We start from the raw sequence: 21,428 nt of genomic DNA on the forward strand, positions 1-21,428 counted from the left end.
TTGCCATTGCCAAACAGTTGCATGCTGGGGGTCTTTTTATCTATAATATATTCCTCCTCTTCCCTTTATTTCCCCCTCCTAATGACATAAGACAGTGCACTTCCTAGTATAAACCTAAGTGGGTAAGTGGGAGTATCAGAAGATTCTGGGAGGAGGGCAGGTAACTAATACACAATTAGCAAGAGAAAAAAAGAGTGAGGGAGGAAATGATGTCAGGAGGTTAAAGGTAATCAAGATGGAAACTGCCTAGAATAGGATTCTTTGCTTTTCCTTTATAAAATTCACAGGAATCATTACGTGGATAGCACAATACATCTGTTATGTAAGTAGAACTAGTATTTATCTACTCATATATGTGCTTTTTATTTCTAGGTTAGCATAGGTGTCACTTGTTCTTTAAACGCTAGTGATGTAATGCTATGGGTGATTTTTGTAAAGTCACTTTGCTCAAGTGACAACACAGCCACAGCATTTACATTCGCAAGAACTTTTAAAATCACAAGCGCTTAGAAAAAGCTCTTGTAGTGTGAACCAGGCCTGAGTCTGTAGAGGGGGGGAAGGAAAAGCCAGAGATAAAGGAGGAAGACACATACGGCAGCTGGTGTACAAAGGACTTACGGTCATTGTCATGTACAATCTGGAAGTTCTTGACGGAGGCGTGAGTGACGCGGCCGTGGAAGTTCAGCACATAGGACTGAGTGTCGTCATTCCACACCGGAGCCTTGTTGTGCAGCTCGATTATGTTTTCATTGCGTTTGCTCTGCCACCGGGACAGAAGACTCTCCGATTCCTGAGAAGGATAACAAACATCACTGCAGACTCTGGAGGACACTCCCCCCATGTGCTTCAGAATGGGGCACTAGAGATGTGCAAATCTAGCTGTGTGCTCACAATGCCCTGTGCCAGAGACCCATTACATGGCAAACAGCTGGAAAATAAAGGGGGGCAGCTGTACCTCTGTGTGTGGCAGAGAAGGAATTAGTATGAATATGTCTATCTGTGCTATGCTGCTCCTGTCGGTATAAACCAGGAAACCCCTGATTCTTGAAAGAATCATAAAGCTCCGATGCACCCCCCCCCCCCCCCCCTTCCCAGGGCATCCATCCTCCGATGTGTAAATCCCAGATGCCCCCCCTCCCCCTGCGATGTACCCATTTCCGTTCCTCCCTTGTACGTCTAACCGCAGGGATGCCAAACCGGTCCTTCGAGGGCCGAGGTCCTCACACATTTTAGACACAGCTCAATTTAATTAATGGGTCTGAATCAGGAAAGGTGTGGTCCATTAGGTAAAACACATTCCTCTCTTTCTCAGTCCATCCTAAACACTGGCATGGATCTGGCCCTCCAGGCCTGGAGTTCAACACCTGAGGTCCAACCTATGATGCCTTCCCGGTGTGCCTGTGCACTTAAAGGGTGGTGGCTTAGTGTGGGTGGCGGCTTACTGCAGAGGTTGTAGTGTGCATGCGCAGCTGTGCGTCCGTGCATACTTCCAACCTTGAGTTTAGTCATGGAGATATGAAAAGTTGCTGAGTGCAGATCACAGTATATGGGTTTCAGTGGTGTGTACAGTGCACGGGGGCCAATGGGGAGCACAGTGCATGGGGGTCACAGGGTTGTACATAGCATGGAGGTCAGTGGTGTGTTCAGTGTATGGGGGTCAGTGCATTGTATGGTCAGTGGGGTGTACAGTGCATTGGGGTCAGTGGTGTGGCAGTGTATGGGGTCAGTGCATTGTATGGTCAGTGGGGAGCACAGTGTATGGGGTCAGTGGGGTGTACAGTGCATGGGAGTCAGTGAGGTGTACAGTGCATAGGGGTCGGTGCATTGTATGGTCAGTGGGAAGCACAGTGTATGGGGTCAGTGGGGAGTACAATCCATAGGGGTCAGTGGGGTGTACAGTGCATGGGGGTCAGTGGTGTGGCAGTGTATGGGGTCAGTGGGGTGTACAGTGCATGGGGGTCAGTGGGGAGTACAGTGCATAGGGGTCAGTGGGGTGTACAGTGCATAGGGGTCAGTGCATTGTATGGTCAGTGGGAAGCACAGTGTATGGGGTCAGTGGGGAGTACAATCCATAGGGGTCAGTGGGGTGTACAGTGAATGGGGGTCAGTGGTGTGGCAGTGTATGGGGTCAGTGGGGAGCACAGTGTATGGGGTAAGTGGGGTGTACAGTGCATAGGGGTCAGTGGGGTGGCAGTGTATGGAGTCAGTGGGGAGCACAGTGTATGAGGTCAGTAAGGTGTACAGTGCATGGAGGTCAGTGGGGTGTACGGTGCATGGGGGTCAGTGGGGTGTACAGTGCATGTGGGTCAGTGAGGAGTACAGTGCATAGGGGTCAGTGGGGTGTACAGTGCATGGGGGTCAGTGGTGTGGCAGTGTATGGAGTCAGTGCATTGTATGGTCAGTGGGGAGCACATTGTATGGGGTCAGTGGGGTGTACAGTGCATGGGGGTCAGTTGGGTGTACAGTGCATGGGTGTCAGTGGGGTGTACAGTTCATGGGGGTCAGTGGTGTGGCAGTGTATGGGGTCAGTGCATTGTATGGTCAGTGGGGAGCACAGTGTACGGGGTCAGTGGGGTATACAGTGCATGGGGGTCAGTGGGGTGTACAGTGCATGAGGGTCAGTGGGGAGTACAGTGCATGGTGTGCCTGTGCACTTAAAGGGTGGTGGCTTAGTGTGGGTGGCGGCTTACTGCAGAGGTTGTAGTGTGCATGCGCAGCTGTGCGTCCGTGCATACTTCCAACCTTAAGTTTAGTCATGGAGATATGAAAAGTTGCTGAGTGCAGATCACAGTATATGGGTTTCAGTGGTGTGTACAGTGCACGGGGGCCAATGGGGAGCACAGTGCATGGGGGTCACTGGGTTGTACAGAGCATGGAGGTCAGTGGTGTGTACAGTGTATGGGGGTCAGTGCATTGTATGGTCAGTGGGGTGTACAGTGCATTAGGGTCAGTGGTGTGGCAGTGTATGGAGTCAGTGCATTGTATGGTCAGTGGGAAGCACAGTGTATGGGGTCAGTGGGGAGTACAATCCATAGGGGTCAGTGGGGTGTACAGTGCATGGGGGTCAGTGGTGTGGCAGTGTATGGGGTCAGTGGGGAGTACAGTGCATGGGGGTCAGTGGGGAGTACAGTGCATAGGGGTCAGTGGGGTGTACAGTGCATAGGGGTCAGTGCATTGTATGGTCAGTGGGAAGCACAGTGTATGGGGTCAGTGGGGAGTACAATCCATAGGGGTCAGTGGGGTGTACAGTGCATGGGGGTCAGTGGTGTGGCAGTGTATGGGGTCAGTGGTGTGGCAGTGTATGGGGTCAGTGGGGTGTACAGTGCATGGAGGTCAGTGGGGTGTACGGTGCATGGGGGTCAGTGGGGTGTACAGTGCATGGAGGTCAGTGGGGTGTACGGTGCATGGGGGTCAGTGGGGTGTACAGTGCATGTGGGTCAGTGAGGAGTACAGCGCATAGGGGTCAGTGGGGTGTACAGTGCATGGGGGTCAGTGGTGTGGCAGTGTATGGAGTCAGTGCATTGTATGGTCAGTGGGGAGCACATTGTATGGGGTCAGTGGGGTGTACAGTGCATGGGGGTCAGTTGGGTGTACAGTGCATGGGGGTCAGTGGGGTGTACAGTGCATGGGGGTCAGTGGGGTGTACAGTGCATGGGAGTCAGTGGTGTGGCGGTGTATGGGGTCAGTGCATTGTATGGTCAGTGGGGAGCACATTGTATGGGGTCAGTGGGGTGTACAGTGCATGGGGGTCAGTGGAGAGTACAGTGCATGGGGGTCAGTGGAGAGTACAGTGCATGAGGGTCAGTGGGGAGTACAGTGCATGGTGTGCCTGTGCACTTAAAGGGTGGTGGCTTAGTGTGGGTGGCGGCTTCCTGCAGAGGTTGTAGTGTGCATGCGCAGCTGTGCGTCCGTGCATACTTCCAACCTTAAGTTTAGTCATGGAGATATAAAAAGTTGCTGAGTGCAGATCACAGTATATGGGTTTCAGTGGTGTGTACAGTGCACGGGGGCCAATGGGGAGTACAGTGCATGGGGGTCACTGGGTTGTACAGAGCATGGAGGTCAGTGGTGTGTACAGTGTATGGGGGTCAGTGCATTGTATGGTCAGTGGGGTGTACAGTGCATTGGGGTCAGTGGTGTGGCAGTGTATGGGGTCAGTGCATTGTATGGTCAGTGGGGAGCACAGTGTATGGGGTCAGTGGGGTGTACAGTGCAAAGGGGTCAGTGGGGTGTACAGTGCATAGGGGTCAGTGCATTGTATGGTCAGTGGGAAGCACAGTGTATGGGGTCAGTGGGGAGTACAATCCATAGGGGGTCAGTGGGGTGTACAGTGCATGGGGGTCAGTGGTGTGGCAGTGTATGGGGTCAGTGGGGAGTACAGTGCATAGGGGTCAGTGGGGTGTACAGTGCATAGGGGTCAGTGCATTGTATGGTCAGTGGGAAGCACAGTGGATGGGGTCAGTGGGGAGTACAATCCATAGGGGTCAGTGGGGTGTACAGTGCATGGGGATCAGTGGTGTGGCAGTGTATGGGGTCAGTGGGGAGCACAGTGTATGGGGTCAGTGGGGTGTACGGTGCATGGAGGTCAGTGGGGTGTACGGTGCATGGGGGTCAGTGGGGTGTACAGTGCATGGGGGTCAGTGGGGAGTACAGTGCATAGGGGTCAGTGGGGTGTACAGTGCATGGGGGTCAGTGGTGTGGCAGTGTATGGAGTCAGTGGGGAGCACAGTGTATGGGGTCAGTAAGGTGTACAGTGCATGGGGGTCAGTGGGGTGTACATTGCATGTGGGTCAGTGAGGAGTACAGTGCATAGGGGTCAGTGGGGTGTACAGTGCATGGGGGTCAGTGGTGTGGCAGTGTATGGAGTCAGTGCATTGTATGGTCAGTGGGGAGCACATTGTATGGGGTCAGTGGGGTGTACAGTGCATGGGGGTCAGTGGGGTGTACAGTGCATGGGGGTCAGTGGGGTGTACAGTGCATGGGGGTCAGTGGTGTGGCAGTGTATGGGGTCAGTGCATTGTATGGTCAGTGGGGAGCACATTGTATGGGGTCAGTGGGGTGTACAGTGCATGGGGGTCAGTGGGGTGTACAGTGCATGGGGGTCAGTGGGGAGTACAGTGCATGGGTTTCAGTGGGGTGTACAGTGCATGGGGGTCAGTGGTGTGGCAGTGTATGGGATCAGTGGGGAGCACAGTGTATGGGGTCAGTGGGGTGTACAGTGCATGGGGGTCAGTGGGGTGTACAGTGCATGGGGTTAGTGGGGTGTACAGTGCATGGGGGTCAGTGGTGTGGCGGTGTATGGGGTCAGTGCATTGTATGGTCAGTGGGGAGCACATTGTATGGGGTCAGTGGGGTGTACAGTGCATGGGGATCAGTGGGGTGTACAGTGCATGAGGGTCAGTGGGGAGTCCAGTGCATGGGTGTCAGTGGGGTGTACAGTGCATGGGGGTCAGTGGTGTGGCAGTGTATGGGGTCAGTGGGGAGCACAGTGTATGGGGTCAGTGGGGTGTACAGTGCATGGGGGTCAGTGGGGTGTACAGTGCATGAGGGTCAGAGGGGAGTACAGTGCATGGGTGTCAGTGGGGTGTACAGTGTATGGGGGTCAGTGGTGTGGCAGTGTATGGGGTCAGTGGGGAGCACAGTGTATGGGGTCAGTGGGGTGTACAGTGCATGGGGGTCAGTGGGGTGTACAGTGCATGGGGGTCAGTGGGGTGTACGGTGCATGGGTGTCAGTGGGGTGTACAGTGCATGGGGGTCAGTGGGGTGTACAGTGCATGGGGGTCAACAGATTATTTTTGTAAACAGTAAACGCTTGTACATAGAGACATACAAACACGTACATTACCCCAGTAGAAGAATTTTCTGATTACAACTTGGTTGCGTCCACACTGCCTCTAATTTTCCAAAAGGTGCACAACAGTATTGGGTCACAGGACATTTTCAATTGTCTTCTGCTCAATGTCCTGGCCTTCTTTTCAATGGCAGGATCTGAAAAAAGAAACAATCGAGACCCCCCCCCCCCCCCCCCAACACATGCAAAACATAACCACTAACAAGACACAGGCAACTATGTATTGACATAAGCACAGTATTTTACCCCAATAGAAGAATTTTCAAGAAGAACAAAAATCCAACAATACATTTCTATTTTTATTTTTACTACAATTATCTCCATTCATTCCTACCTTTCACTACAAATCATCACTCACACATACACACTCCTACTAAAATTCCCTTACGCACATCAGATTATTTTTGTAAACAGTAAACACTTGTACATAGAGACATACAAACACGTACATTACCCCAGTAGAAGAATTTTCTGATTACAACTTGGTTGCGTCCACACTGCCTCTAATTTTCCAAAAGGCGCACAACAGTATTGGGTCACAGGACATTTTCAATTGTCTTCTGCTCAATGTGCTGGCCTTCTCTTCAATAGCAGGATCTGAAAAGAGAAGAAAAAAAGAAACAATCCAGACCCCCCCAACACATGCAAAACATAACCACTAACAAATATGCAATCATACGAACAAAGATCTAGATATGAACTCGACAGGGATCTATGTGTTGACATAAACACAGTACTTTACCCTAATAGAAGAATATTCAAGAAGAAAAAATTCCAACAGTACAATCCTATTTTTATATCTGCAACAATCATCTCCATTCATTCCCACCTTTCACTACAAATCATCACTCACACACACACACTTCCACTAAAATTCACTTACGAACATCAGATGTTTTTGTGAAAACGAAATGCTTGTACCTAGAGAAATACAAAAACGCACATTACCCCAATAGAAGAATTTTTGATTACAACTTGGTTGCGTCCACACTGCCTCTAATTTTCCAAAAGGCACACAACGGTATTGAGTTACAGGGTGTTTCAATTTTCTTCTGCTCAACCTGTTGGCCTTCTTTTCAATGGCAGGATCTGAAAAGAGAAGGGAAAAAAAAAAAAACAATCCAGACCCCCCACCCCTAACACATGCAAAACATATTGCAAAAAGGGTGTGTGCATCAAACACCAAGTGAACCCATATATACCTGGCTTTGCAGATAAGGCCTAATTAGCTTATTCATGAGACACTGCTCAAGCAAATCTGCATTCGCTTTCGCATGCCAGGATATGCAGGGTTTTGCCAACTAACTCATCGCAAAATTTTTGCCCTGCCAGGGATTACTTTGCGCAGCATTTAGCACTTATCCAGGATCGCCACGTGGAGGCCCCCCCAGGATCCCAGGAAAAGGGGGGCCAACAGGGCACTCCAAGCACTTCACTGCTCAGACACTCTGTAGCGCCCCCTGGGGGAGGAGGTTGAGAAGTGCGGGTCGGCCCGCCCAAGCGTTGCCACCGCCAGGGAGGGCCGCCCGCACCCACCTCCCAAAGGATAGAACCTACCTTATTTCGTATTGCGTCCAAGTGCATTATTATGCCAGGCCAAATGTGCACAACTTGGGAGCACGACAGGGGGGGAGTGAAGCATAGTTCACCCCAAGCCTGGTAAAGCTCAAGGGTGACTCTACAGCTCAACACCCCAATGTGGAAACAGGCTGCAGACAGCCCATGTAAAGAGGGTCATCCACCACCTGCTTCCGGAAGAAAGGAACTGAAAACGTATTGCAAAAAGGGGTGCACATGCAAAACATAACATAACCACTAACAAATATGCAATCATATGAACAAAGATCTAGCTATAAACACGACAGACATCCATGTATTGACATAAACACAGTACTTTACCCCAATAGAAAATTTTTCAAGAAGAAAAAAAATCCAACAATACAATCCTATTTTCAAATCTCCTACAATCATCTCCATTCATCCCTACCTTTCACTACAAATCATCACTCACACACACACACTCACACTAAAATTCACATACGCACATCAAATATTTTTGTGAAATCTAAACGCTTGTACCTAGAGAAATACAAAAATGTACATTACCCCAATAGAAGAATTTTCTGATTACAACTTGATTGCTTCCACTCTGCCACTAATTTTCCAAAAGGCGCACAACGGTATTGGGTCACAGGCCGTTTTCAAGTGTCTTTTGCTCAATGTGCTGGCCTTCTCTTCAATAGCAGGATCTGAAAAGAGAAGAAAAAAGAAACAATCCAGACCCCCCACCCCAACACATGCAAACCATAAGCACTAACAAATTTGCAATCATACGAACAAAGATCTAGATATGAACACAACAGGCATCTATGTGTTGACATAAACACAGTACTTTACCCCCATAGAAGAATATTCAAGAAGAAAAAATCCAACAGTACAATCCTATTTTGAAATCTCCTACAACCATCTTCATTCATTCCTACCTTTCACTACAAATCCTCACTCACACACACACTCCCACTAAAATTCCCTTACGCACATCAGATATTTTTATGAAAACTAAACGCTTGTACATAGAGAAATACAAAAACACACATTACCCCAATAGAAGAATTTTCTGATTACAACTTGGTGGCTTCCACTCTGCCACTAATTTTCCAAAAGGTGCAGAACAGTATTGGTTCACAGGGCGTTTTCAACTCTCTTCAGCTCAATGTCCTGGCCTTCTTTTCAATGACAGGATCTGAAAAGATATGAAAAAAGAAACAATCCAGACCCCCCCCCCCCACCCCAACACATGCAAAACATAACCACTAACAAGACACAGGCAACTATGTATTGACATAAGCACAGTATTTTACCCCAATAGAAGAATTTTCAAGAAGAAAAAAAATCCAACAATACATTTCTATTTTTATTTTTACTACAATTATCTCCATTCATTCCTACCTTTCACTACAAGTTATCACTCACACATACACACTCCTACTAAAATTCGCTTACGCACATCAGATTATTTTTGTAAACAGTAAACGCTTGTACATAGAGACATACAAACACGTACATTACCCCAGTAGAAGAATTTTCTGATTACAACTTGGTTGCGTCCACACTGCCTCTAATTTTCCAAAAGGTGCACAACAGTATTGGGTCACAGGACATTTTCAATTGTCTTCTGCTCAATGTGCTGGCCTTCTCTTCAATAGCAGGATCTGAAAAGAGAAGAAAAAAGAAACAATCCAGACCCCCCCACCCCAACACATGCAAAACATAACCACTAACAAATATGCAATCATACGAACAAAGATCTAGATATGAACTCGACAGGGATCTATGTGTTGACATAAACACAGTACTTTACCCTAATAGAAGAATATTCAAGAAGAAAAAATTCCAACAGTACAATCCTATTTTTATATCTGCAACAATCATCTCCATTCATTCCTACCTTTCACTACAAATCATCACTCACACACACACACTCCCACTAAAATTCACTTACGCACATCAGATGTTTTTCTGAAAATGAAATGCTTGTACCTAGAGAAATACAAAAACGCACATTACCCCAATAGAAGAATTTTCTGATTACAACTTGGTTGTGTCCTCACTGCCTCTAATTTTCCAAAAGGCACACAACGGTATTGGGTTACAGGGTGTTTCAATTTTCTTTTGCTCAACCTGCTGGCCTTCTTTTCAATGGCAGGATCTGAAAAGAGAAGGGGAAAAAAAAAAAACAATCCAGACCCCCCACCCCTAACACATGCAAAACATATTGCAAAAAGGGTGTGTGCATCAAACACCAAGTGAACCCATATATACCTGGCTTTGCAGATAAGGCCTAATTAGCTTATTCATGAGACACAGCTCAAGCAAATCTGCATTCGCTTTCGCATGCCAGGATATGCAGGGTTTTGCCAACTAACTCATCGCTAAATGTTTGCCCTGCCGGGGATTACTTTGCGCAGCATTTAGCACTTATCCAGGATCGCCACGTGGAGGCCCCCCCAGGATCCCAGGAAAAGGGGGGCCAACAGGGCACTCCAAGCACTTCACTGCTCAGACACTCTGTAGCGCCCCCTGGGGGGGAGGTTGAGAAGTGCGGGTCGGCCCGCCCAAGCGTTGCCACCGCCAGGGAGGGCCGCCCGCACCCACCTCCCAAAGGATAGGACCTACCTTATTTCATATTGCGTCCAAGTGCATTATTATGCCAGGCCAAATGTGCACAACTTGGGAGCACGACAGGGGGGGAGTGAAGCATAGGTCACCCCAAGCCTGGTAAAGCTCAAGGGTGACTCTACAGCTCAACACCCCAATGGGGAAACAGGCTGCAGACAGCCCATGTAAAGAGGGTCATCCACCACCTGCTTCCGGAAGAAAGGAACTGAAAACGTATTGCAAAAAAGGGTGCACATACAAAACATAACATAACCACTAACAAATATGCAATCATATGAACAAAGATCTAGCTATAAACACGACAGACATCCATGTATTGACATAAACACAGTACTTTACCCCAATAGAAGATTTTTCAAGAAGAAAAAAAATCCAACAATACAATCCTATTTTCAAATCTCCTACAATCATCTCCATTCATCCCTACCTTTCACTACAAATCATCACTCACACACACACACACTCACACTAAAATTCACATACGCACATCAAATATTTTTGTGAAATCCAAACGCTTGTACCTAGAGAAATACAAAAATGTACATTACCCCAATAGAAGAATTTTCTGATTACAACTTGATTGCTTCCACTCTGCCACTAATTTTCCAAAAGGCGCACAACTGTATTGGGTCACAGGCCGTTTTCAAGTGTCTTCTGCTCAATGTGCTGGCCTTCTCTTCAATAGCAGGATCTGAAAAGAGAAGAAAAAAGAAACAATCCAGACCCCCCACCCCAACACATGCAAAACATAACCACTAACAAATTTGCAATCATACGAACAAAGATCTAGATATGAACACAACAGGCATCTATGTGTTGACATAAACACAGTACTTTACCCCCATAGAAGAATATTCAAGAAGAAAAAATCCAACAGTACAATCCTATTTTGAAATCTCATACAACCATCTTCATTCATTCCTACCTTTCACTACAAATCCTCACTCACACACACACTCCCACTAAAATTCCCTTACGCACATCAGATATTTTTATGAAAACTAAACGCTTGTACATAGAGAAATACAAAAACACACATTACCCCAATAGAAGAATTTTCTGATTACAACTTGGTGGCTTCCACTCTGCCACTAATTTTCCAAAAGGTGCAGAACAGTATTGGTTCACAGGGCGTTTTCAACTCTCTTCAGCTCAATGTCCTGGCCTTCTTTTCAATGGCAGGATCTGAAAAGATAAGAAAAAAGAAACAATCCAGACCCCCCCACCCCAACACATGCAAAACATAACCACTAACAAGACACAGGCAACTATGTATTGACATAAGCACAGTATTTTACCCCAATAGAAGAATTTTCAAGAAGAACAAAAATCCAACAATACATTTCTATTTTTATTTTTACTACAATTATCTCCATTCATTCCTACCTTTCACTACAAATCATCACATACAAATACACACTCCTACTAAAATTCCCTTACGCACATCAGATTATTCTTGTAAACAGTAAACGCTTGTACATAGAGACATACAAACACGTACATTACCCCAGTAGAAGAATTTTCTGATTACAACTTGGTTGCGTCCACACTGCCTCTAATTTTCCAAAAGGCGCACAACAGTATTGGGTCACAGGACATTCTCAATTGTCTTCTGCTCAATGTGCTGGCCTTCTCTTCAATAGCAGGATCTGAAAAGAGAAGAAAAAAGAAACAATCCAGACCCCCCCGCCCTAACACATGCAAAACATAACCACTAACAAATATGCAATCATACGAACAAAGATCTAGATATGAACTCGACAGGGATATATGTGTTGACATAAACACAGTACTTTACCCTAATAGAAGAATATTCAAGAAGAAAAAATTCCAACAGTACAATCCTATTTTTATATCTGCAACAATCATCTCCATTCATTCCTACCTTTCACTACAAATCATCACTCACACACACACACACACACACACACACACACACACACACACACACACACACTCCCACTAAAATTCACTTACGCACATCAGATGTTTTTCTGAAAACGAAATGCTTGTACCTAGAGAAATACAAAAACGCACATTACCCCAATAGAAGAATTTTCTGATTACAACTTGGTTGTGTCCTCACTGCCTCTAATTTTCCAAAAGGCACACAACGGTATTGGGTTACAGGGTGTTTCAATTTTCTTTTGCTCAACCTGCTGGCCTTCTTTTCAATGGCAGGATCTGAAAAGAGAAGGGGAAAAAAAAAAAACAATCCAGACCCCCCACCCCTAACACATGCAAAACATATTGCAAAAAGGGTGTGTGCATCAAACACCAAGTGAACCCATATATACCTGGCTTTGCAGATAAGGCCTACCGTATATACTCGCATACAAGCCGAATTTTTGACCCCCAAAAAGGGGGCCAAAAGTTGGGGGTTCGGCTTGTATGCGAGTCATGTTGGTCCGCGGGTCCCCCCCCCCCCCCCTCCGCTGTTCCGCGGGTCCCCGCTCCCCCCATGGCTGCCGCCGCTGCTATTACCTGTCCGCATCTTCTATTTCCCTCTCCGTGCTTGTAAACATGCACAGCAGCGCGCCCGGCGCTGCTACTGTGACGAGGCAGGAAAGAGCATGGCTTCCTGTTACTATGGGAACCGCTCTTTCCTGGCTCGCCGCTCGTCACAGTAGCAGCGCCGGGCGCGCTGCTGTGCATGTTTACAAGCACGGAGAGGGAACTAGAAGATGCACCAGGTAATAGCGGCGGCCATGGGGGGAGCGGGGGACTGTACTGGCTGAACTGGGGCACTTTACTAGCTGTACTGAGCGCTAAACTGGGGCACTATACTAGCTATACTGAGCACTATACTAGCTATCCTGGGGCACTTTACTAGCTATACTGAGCACTATACTAGCTAAACTGGGGCACTATACTAGCTATACTGGGCACAATACTAGCTATACTGAGCACTATACTAGCTATACTGAGCACTATACTAGCTAAACTGGGGCACTATACTAGCTATACTGAGCACTATACTAGCTATCCTGGGGCACTTTACTAGCTATACTGAGCACTATACTAGCTAAACTGGGGCACTATACTAGCTATACTGGGCACAATACTAGCTATACTGAGCACTATACTAGCTATACTGAGCACTATACTAGCTAAACTGGGGCACATTACTAGCTATACTGAGCACTATACTAGCTAAACTGGGGCACTATACTAGCTATACTGAGCACTATACTAGCTATCCTGGGGCACTTTACTAGCTATACTGAGCACTATACTAGCTAAACTGGGGCACTATACTAGCTATACTGGGCACAATACTAGCTATACTGAGCACTATACTAGCTATACTGAGCACTATACTAGCTAAACTGGGGCACTATACTAGCTATACTGAGCACTATACTAGCTATCCTGGGGCACTTTACTAGCTATACTGAGCACTATACTAGCTAAACTGGGGCACTATACTAGCTATACTGGGCACAATACTAGCTATACTGAGCACTATACTAGCTATACTGAGCACTATACTAGCTAAACTGGGACACTTTACTAGCTATACTGAGCACTATACTAGCTAAACTGGGACACTATACTAGCTATACTGAGCACTATACTAGCTAAACTGGGACACTTTACTAGCTATACTGAGCACTATACTAGCTATACTGAGCACTATACTAGCTAAACTGGGCACTATACTAGCTATACTGGGGCACTACCTACCCATACTGGACACTTTACTAGCTATACTGGGACACACTCGGGGAATAAGGCGGCCAGCATTTCCTACCCCCGGCTTATATGGGGGTCAATCATTTTTCCCTGGTTTTTCAGGGAAAAGTTCGGGGGTCGGCTTATATGCGGGTCGGCTTATATGCGAGTATATACGGTAATTAGTTTATTCATGAGACACTGCTCAAGCAAATCTGCATTCGCTTTCGCATGCCAGGATATGCAGGGTTTTGCCAACTAACTCATCGCAAAATTTTTCCCTGCCAGGTATTACTTTGCGCAGCATTTAGCACTTATCCAGGATCGCCACGTGGAGGCCCCCCCAGGATCCCAGGAAAAGGGGGGCCAACAGGGCACTCCAAGCACTTCAATGCTCAGACACTCTGTAGCGCCCCCTGGGGGGGAGGTTGAGAAGTGCGGGTCGGCCCGCCCAAGCGTTGCCACCACCAGGGAGGGCCGCCCGCACCCACCTCCCAAAGGATAGGACCTACCTTATTTCGTATTGCGTCCAAGTGCATTATTATGCCAGGCCAAATGTGCACAACTTGGGAGCACGACAGGGGGGGAGTGAAGCATAGGTCACCCCAAGCCTGGTAAAGCTCAAGGGTGACTCTACAGCTCAACACCCCAATGTGGAAACAGGCTGCAGACAGCCCATGTAAAGAGGGTCATCCACCACCTGCTTCCGGAAGAAAGGAACTGAAAACGTATTGCAAAAAAGGGTGCACATGCAAAACATAACATAACCACTAACAAATATGCAATCATATGAACAAAGATCTAGCTATAAACACGACAGACATCCATGTATTGACATAAACACAGTACTTTACCCCAATAGAAGATTTTTCAAGAAGAAAAAAAATCCAACAATACAATCCTATTTTCAAATCTCCTACAATCATCTCCATTCATCCCTACCTTTCACTACAAATCATCACTCACACACACACACACACACTCACACTAAAATTCACATACGCACATCAAATATTTTTGTGAAATCTAAATGCTTGTACCTAGAGAAATACAAAAATGTACATTACCCCAATAGAAGAATTTTCTGATTACAACTTGGTTGCGTCCTCACTGCCTCTAATTTTCCAAAAGGCACACAACGGTATTGGGTTACAGGGTGTTTCAATTTTGTTCTGCTCAACCTGCTGGCCTTCTTTTCAATGGCAGGATCTGAAAAGAGAAGGGGAAAAAAAAAAAACAATCCAGACCCCCCACCCCTAACACATGCAAAACATATTGCAAAAAGGGTGTGTGCATCAAACACCAAGTGAACCCATATATACCTGGCTTTGCAGATAAGGCCTAATTAGCCTATTCATGAGACACAGCTCAAGCAAATCTGCATTCGCTTTCGCATGCCAGGATATGCAGGGTTTTGCCAACTAACTCATCGCTAAATGTTTGCCCTGCCGGGGATTACTTTGCGCAGCATTTAGCACTTATCCAGGATCGCCACGTGGAGGCCCCCCCAGGATCCCAGGAAAAGGGGGGCCAACAGGGCACTCCAAGCACTTCACTGCTCAGACACTCTGTAGCGCCCCCTGGGGGGGAGGTTGAGAAGTGCGGGTCGGCCCGCCCAAGCGTTGCCACCGCCAGGGAGGGCCGCCCGCACCCACCTCCCAAAGGATAGGACCTACCTTATTTCATATTGCGTCCAAGTGCATTATTATGCCAGGCCAAATGTGCACAACTTGGGAGCACGACAGGGGGGGAGTGAAGCATAGGTCACCCCAAGCCTGGTAAAGCTCAAGGGTGACTCTACAGCTCAACACCCCAATGGGGAAACAGGCTGCAGACAGCCCATGTAAAGAGGGTCATCCACCACCTGCTTCCGGAAGAAAGGAACTGAAAACGTATTGCAAAAAAGGGTGCACATGCAAAACATAACATAACCACTAACAAATATGCAATCATATGAACAAAGATCTAGCTATAAACACGACAGACATCCATGTATTGACATAAACACGGTACTTTACCCCAATAGAAGATTTTTCAAGAAGAAAAAAAATCCAACAATACAATCCTATTTTCAAATCTCCTACAATCATCTCCATTCATCCCTACCTTTCACTACAAATCATCACTCACACACACACACACTCACACTAAAATTCACATACGCACATCAAATATTTTTGTGAAATCTAAACGCTTGTACCTAGAGAAATACAAAAATGTACATTACCCCAATAGAAGAATTTTCTGATTACAACTTGATTGCTTCCACTCTGCCACTAATTTTCCAAAAGGCGCACAACTGTATTGGGTCACAGGCCGTTTTCAAGTGTCTTCTGCTCAATGTGCTGGCCTTCTCTTCAATAGCAGGATCTGAAAAGAGAAGAAAAAAGAAACAATCCAGACCCCCCACCCCAACACATGCAAAACATAACCACTAACAAATTTGCAATCATACGAACAAAGATCTAGATATGAACACAACAGGCATCTATGTGTTGACATAAACACAGTACTTTACCCCCATAGAAGAATATTCAAGAAGAAAAAATCCAACAGTACAATCCTATTTTGAAATCTCATACAACCATCTTCATTCATTCCTACCTTTCACTACAAATCCTCACTCACACACACACTCCCACTAAAATTCCCTTACGCACATCAGATATTTTTATGAAAACTAAACGCTTGTACATAGAGAAATACAAAAACACACATTACCCCAATAGAAGAATTTTCTGATTACAACTTGGTGGCTTCCACTCTGCCACTAATTTTCCAAAAGGTGCAGAACAGTATTGGTTCACAGGGCGTTTTCAACTCTCTTCAGCTCAATGTCCTGGCCTTCTTTTCAATGGCAGGATCTGAAAAGATAAGAAAAAAGAAACAATCCAGACCCCCCCACCCCAACACATGCAAAACATAACCACTAACAAGACACAGGCAACTATGTATTGACATAAGCACAGTATTTTACCCCAATAGAAGAATTTTCAAGAAGAAAAAAAATCCAACAATACATTTCTATTTTTATTTTTACTACAATTATCTCCATTCATTCCTACCTTTCACTACAAATCATCACTCACACATACACACTCCTACTAAAATTCCCTTACGCACATCAGATTATTCTTGTAAACAGTAAACGCTTGTACATAGAGACATACAAACACGTACATTACCCCAGTAGAAGAATTTTCTGATTACAACTTGGTTGCGTCCACACTGCCTCTAATTTTCCAAAAGGCGCACAACAGTATTGGGTCACAGGACATTCTCAATTGTCTTCTGCTCAATGTGCTGGCCTTCTCTTCAATATCCGGATCTGAAAAGAGAAGAAAAAAGAAACAATCCAGACCCCCCCGCCCTAACACATGCAAAACATAACCACTAACAAATATGCAATCATACGAACAAAGATCTAGATATGAACTCGACAGGGATATATGTGTTGACATAAACACAGTACTTTACCCTAATAGAAGAATATTCAAGAAGAAAAAATTCCAACAGTACAATCCTATTTTTATATCTGCAACAATCATCTCCATTCATTCCTACCTTTCACTACAAATCATCACTCACACACACACACTCCCACTAAAATTCACTTACGCACATCAGATGTTTTTGTGAAAACGAAATGCTTGTACCTAGAGAAATACAAAAACGCACATTACCCCAATAGAAGAATTTTCTGATTACAACTTGGTTGTGTCCTCACTGCCTCTAATTTTCCAAAAGGCACACAACGGTATTGGGTTACAGGGTGTTTCAATTTTCTTTTGCTCAACCTGCTGGCCTTCTTTTCAATGGCAGGATCTGAAAAGAGAAGGGGAAAAAAAAAAAACAATCCAGACCCCCCACCCCTAACACATGCAAAACATATTGCAAAAAGGGTGTGTGCATCAAACACCAAGTGAACCCATATATACCTGGCTTTGCAGATAAGGCCTAATTAGTTTATTCATGAGACACTGCTCAAGCAAATCTGCATTCGCTTTCGCATGCCAGGATATGCAGGGTTTTGCCAACTAACTCATCGCAAAATTTTTCCCTGCCAGGTATTACTTTGCGCAGCATTTAGCACTTATCCAGGATCGCCACGTGGAGGCCCCCCAGGATCCCAGGAAAAGGGGGGCCAACAGGGCACTCCAAGCACTTCAATGCTCAGACACTCTGTAGCGCCCCCTGGGGGGGAGGTTGAGAAGTGCGGGTCGGCCCGCCCAAGCGTTACCACCACCAGGGAGGGCCGCCCGCACCCACCTCCCAAAGGATAGGACCTACCTTATTTCGTATTGCGTCCAAGTGCATTATTATGCCAGGCCAAATGTGCACAACTTGGGAGCACGACAGGGGGGGAGTGAAGCATAGGTCACCCCAAGCCTGGTAAAGCTCAAGGGTGACTCTACAGCTCAACACCCCAATGGGGAAACAGGCTGCAGACAGCCCATGTAAAGAGGGTCATCCACCACCTGCTTCCGGAAGAAAGGAACTGAAAACGTATTGCAAAAAAGGGTGCACATGCAAAACATAACATAACCACTAACAAATATGCAATCATATCAACAAAGATCTAGCTATAAACACGACAGACATCCATGTATTGACATAAACACAGTACTTTACCCCAATAGAAGATTTTTCAAGAAGAAAAAAAATCCAACAATACAATCCTATTTTCAAATCTCCTACAATCATCTCCATTCATCCCTACCTTTCACTACAAATCATCACTCACACACACACACACACACTCACACTAAAATTCACATACGCACATCAAATATTTTTGTGAAATCTAAATGCTTGTACCTAGAGAAATACAAAAATGTACATTACCCCAATAGAAGAATTTTCTGATTACAACTTGGTTGCGTCCTCACTGCCTCTAATTTTCCAAAAGGCACACAACGGTTTTGGGTTACAGGGTGTTTCAATTTTGTTCTGCTCAACCTGCTGGCCTTCTTTTCAATGGCAGGATCTGAAAAGAGAAGGGGAAAAAAAAAAAACAATCCAGACCCCCCACCCCTAACACATGCAAAACATATTGCAAAAAGGGTGTGTGCATCAAACACCAAGTGAACCCATATATACCTGGCTTTGCAGATAAGGCCTAATTAGCCTATTCATGAGACACAGCTCAAGCAAATCTGCATTCGCTTTCGCATGCCAGGATATGCAGGGTTTTGCCAACTAACTCATCGCTAAATGTTTGCCCTGCCGGGGATTACTTTGCGCAGCATTTAGCACTTATCCAGGATCGCCACGTGGAGGCCCCCCCAGGATCCCAGGAAAAGGGGGGTCAACAGGGCACTCCAAGCACTTCACTGCTCAGACACTCTGTAGCGCCCCCTGGGGGGGAGGTTGAGAAGTGCGGGTCGGCCCGCCCAAGCGTTGCCACCGCCAGGGAGGGCCGCCCGCACCCACCTCCCAAAGGATAGGACCTACCTTATTTCATATTGCGTCCAAGTGCATTATTATGCCAGGCCAAATGTGCACAACTTGGGAGCACGACAGGGGGGGAGTGAAGCATAGGTCACCCCAAGCCTGGTAAAGCTCAAGGGTGACTCTACAGCTCAACACCCCAATGGGGAAACAGGCTGCAGACAGCCCATGTAAAGAGGGTCATCCACCACCTGCTTCCGGAAGAAAGGAACTGAAAACGTATTGCAAAAAAGGGTGCACATGCAAAACATAACATAACCACTAACAAATATGCAATCATATGAACAAAGATCTAGCTATAAACACGACAGACATCCATGTATTGACATAAACACAGTACTTTACCCCAATAGAAGATTTTTCAAGAAGAAAAAAAATCCAACACTACAATCCTATTTTCAAATCTCCTACAATCATCTCCATTCATCCCTACCTTTCACTACAAATCATCACTCACACACACACACACTCACACTAAAATTCACATACGCACATCAAATATTTTTGTGAAATCTAAACGCTTGTACCTAGAGAAATACAAAAATGTACATTACCCCAATAGAAGAATTTTCTGATTACAACTTGATTGCTTCCACTCTGCCACTAATTTTCCAAAAGGCGCACAACTGTATTGGGTCACAGGCCGTTTTCAAGTGTCTTCTGCTCAATGTGCTGGCCTTCTCTTCAATAGCAGGATCTGAAAAGAGAAGAAAAAAGAAACAATCCAGACCCCCCACCCCAACACATGCAAAACATAACCACTAACAAATTTGCAATCATACAAACAAAGATCTAGATATGAACACAACAGGCATCTATGTGTTGACATAAACACAGTACTTTACCCCCATAGAAGAATATTCAAGAAGAAAAAATCCAACAGTACAATGCTATTTTGAAATCTCATACAACCATCTTCATTCATTCCTACCTTTCACTACAAATCCTCACTCACACACACACTCCCACTAAAATTCCCTTACGCACATCAGATATTTTTATGAAAACTAAACGCTTGTACATAGAGAAATACAAAAACACACATTACCCCAATAGAAGAATTTTCTGATTACAACTTGGTGGCTTCCACTCTGCCACTAATTTTCCAAAAGGTGCAGAACAGTATTGGTTCACAGGGCGTTTTCAACTCTCTTCAGCTCAATGTCCTGGCCTTCTTTTCAATGACAGGATCTGAAAAGATATAAAAAAAGAAACAATCCAGACCCCCCCCCCCCCCCCCCACCCCAACACATGCAAAACATAACCACTAACAAGACACAGGCAACTATGTATTGACATAAGCACAGTATTTTACCCCAATAGAAGAATTTTCAAGAAGAAAAAAAATCCAACAATACATTTCTATTTTTATTTTTACTACAATTATCTCCATTCATTCCTACCTTTCACTACAAGTTATCACTCACACATACACACTCCTACTAAAATTCGCTTACGCACATCAGATTATTTTTGTAAACAGTAAACGCTTGTACATAGAGACATACAAACACGTACATTACCCCAGTAGAAGAATTTTCTGATTACAACTTGGTTGCGTCCACACTGCCTCTAATTTTCCAAAAGGTGCACAACAGTATTGGGTCACAGGACATTTTCAATTGTCTTCTGCTCAATGTGCTGGCCTTCTCTTCAATAGCAGGATCTGAAAAGAGAAGAAAAAAGAAACAATCCAGACCCCCCCACCCCAACACATGCAAAACATAACCACTAACAAATATGCAATCATACGAACAAAGATCTAGATATGAACTCGACAGGGATCTATGTGTTGACATAAACACAGTACTTTACCCTAATAGAAGAATATTCAAGAAGAAAAAATTCCAACAGTACAATCCTATTTTTATATCTGCAACAATCATCTCCATTCATTCCTACCTTTCACTACAAATCATCACTCACACACACACACTCCCACTAAAATTCACTTACGCACATCAGATGTTTTTGTGAAAACCAAATGCTTGTACCTAAAGAAATACAAAAACGCACATTACCCCAATAGAAGAATTTTCTGATTACAACTTGGTTGCGTCCTCACTGCCTCTAATTTTCCAAAAGGCACACAACGGTATTGGGTTACAGGGTGTTTCAATTTTGTTCTGCTCAACCTGCTGGCCTTCTTTTCAATGGCAGGATCTGAAAAGAGAAGGGGAAAAAAAAAAAACAATCCAGACCCCCCACCCCTAACACATGCAAAACATATTGCAAAAAGGGTGTGTGCATCAAACACCAAGTGAACCCATAT

General features: G+C 45.4%; 1 protein-coding gene across 1 annotated transcript in view; it reads right to left on the reverse strand.

The window, feature by feature from the left end:
• LOC137562384 (tubby-related protein 3-like) overlaps window positions 1-21,428 on the reverse strand; it is a 112,852-nt gene that overhangs the window by 28,515 nt on the left and 62,909 nt on the right. Inside the window, exon 3 of the mRNA XM_068273721.1 lies at window positions 619-790. Within this exon, the coding sequence (XP_068129822.1) occupies window positions 619-790 (172 nt within the window). The remainder of the gene's footprint in view (window positions 1-618; window positions 791-21,428) is intronic.

The sequence above is a fragment of the Hyperolius riggenbachi genome, chromosome 3 (genome assembly GCF_040937935.1).
Source record: "Hyperolius riggenbachi isolate aHypRig1 chromosome 3, aHypRig1.pri, whole genome shotgun sequence".
Lineage (NCBI taxonomy): Eukaryota > Metazoa > Chordata > Amphibia > Anura > Hyperoliidae > Hyperolius > Hyperolius riggenbachi.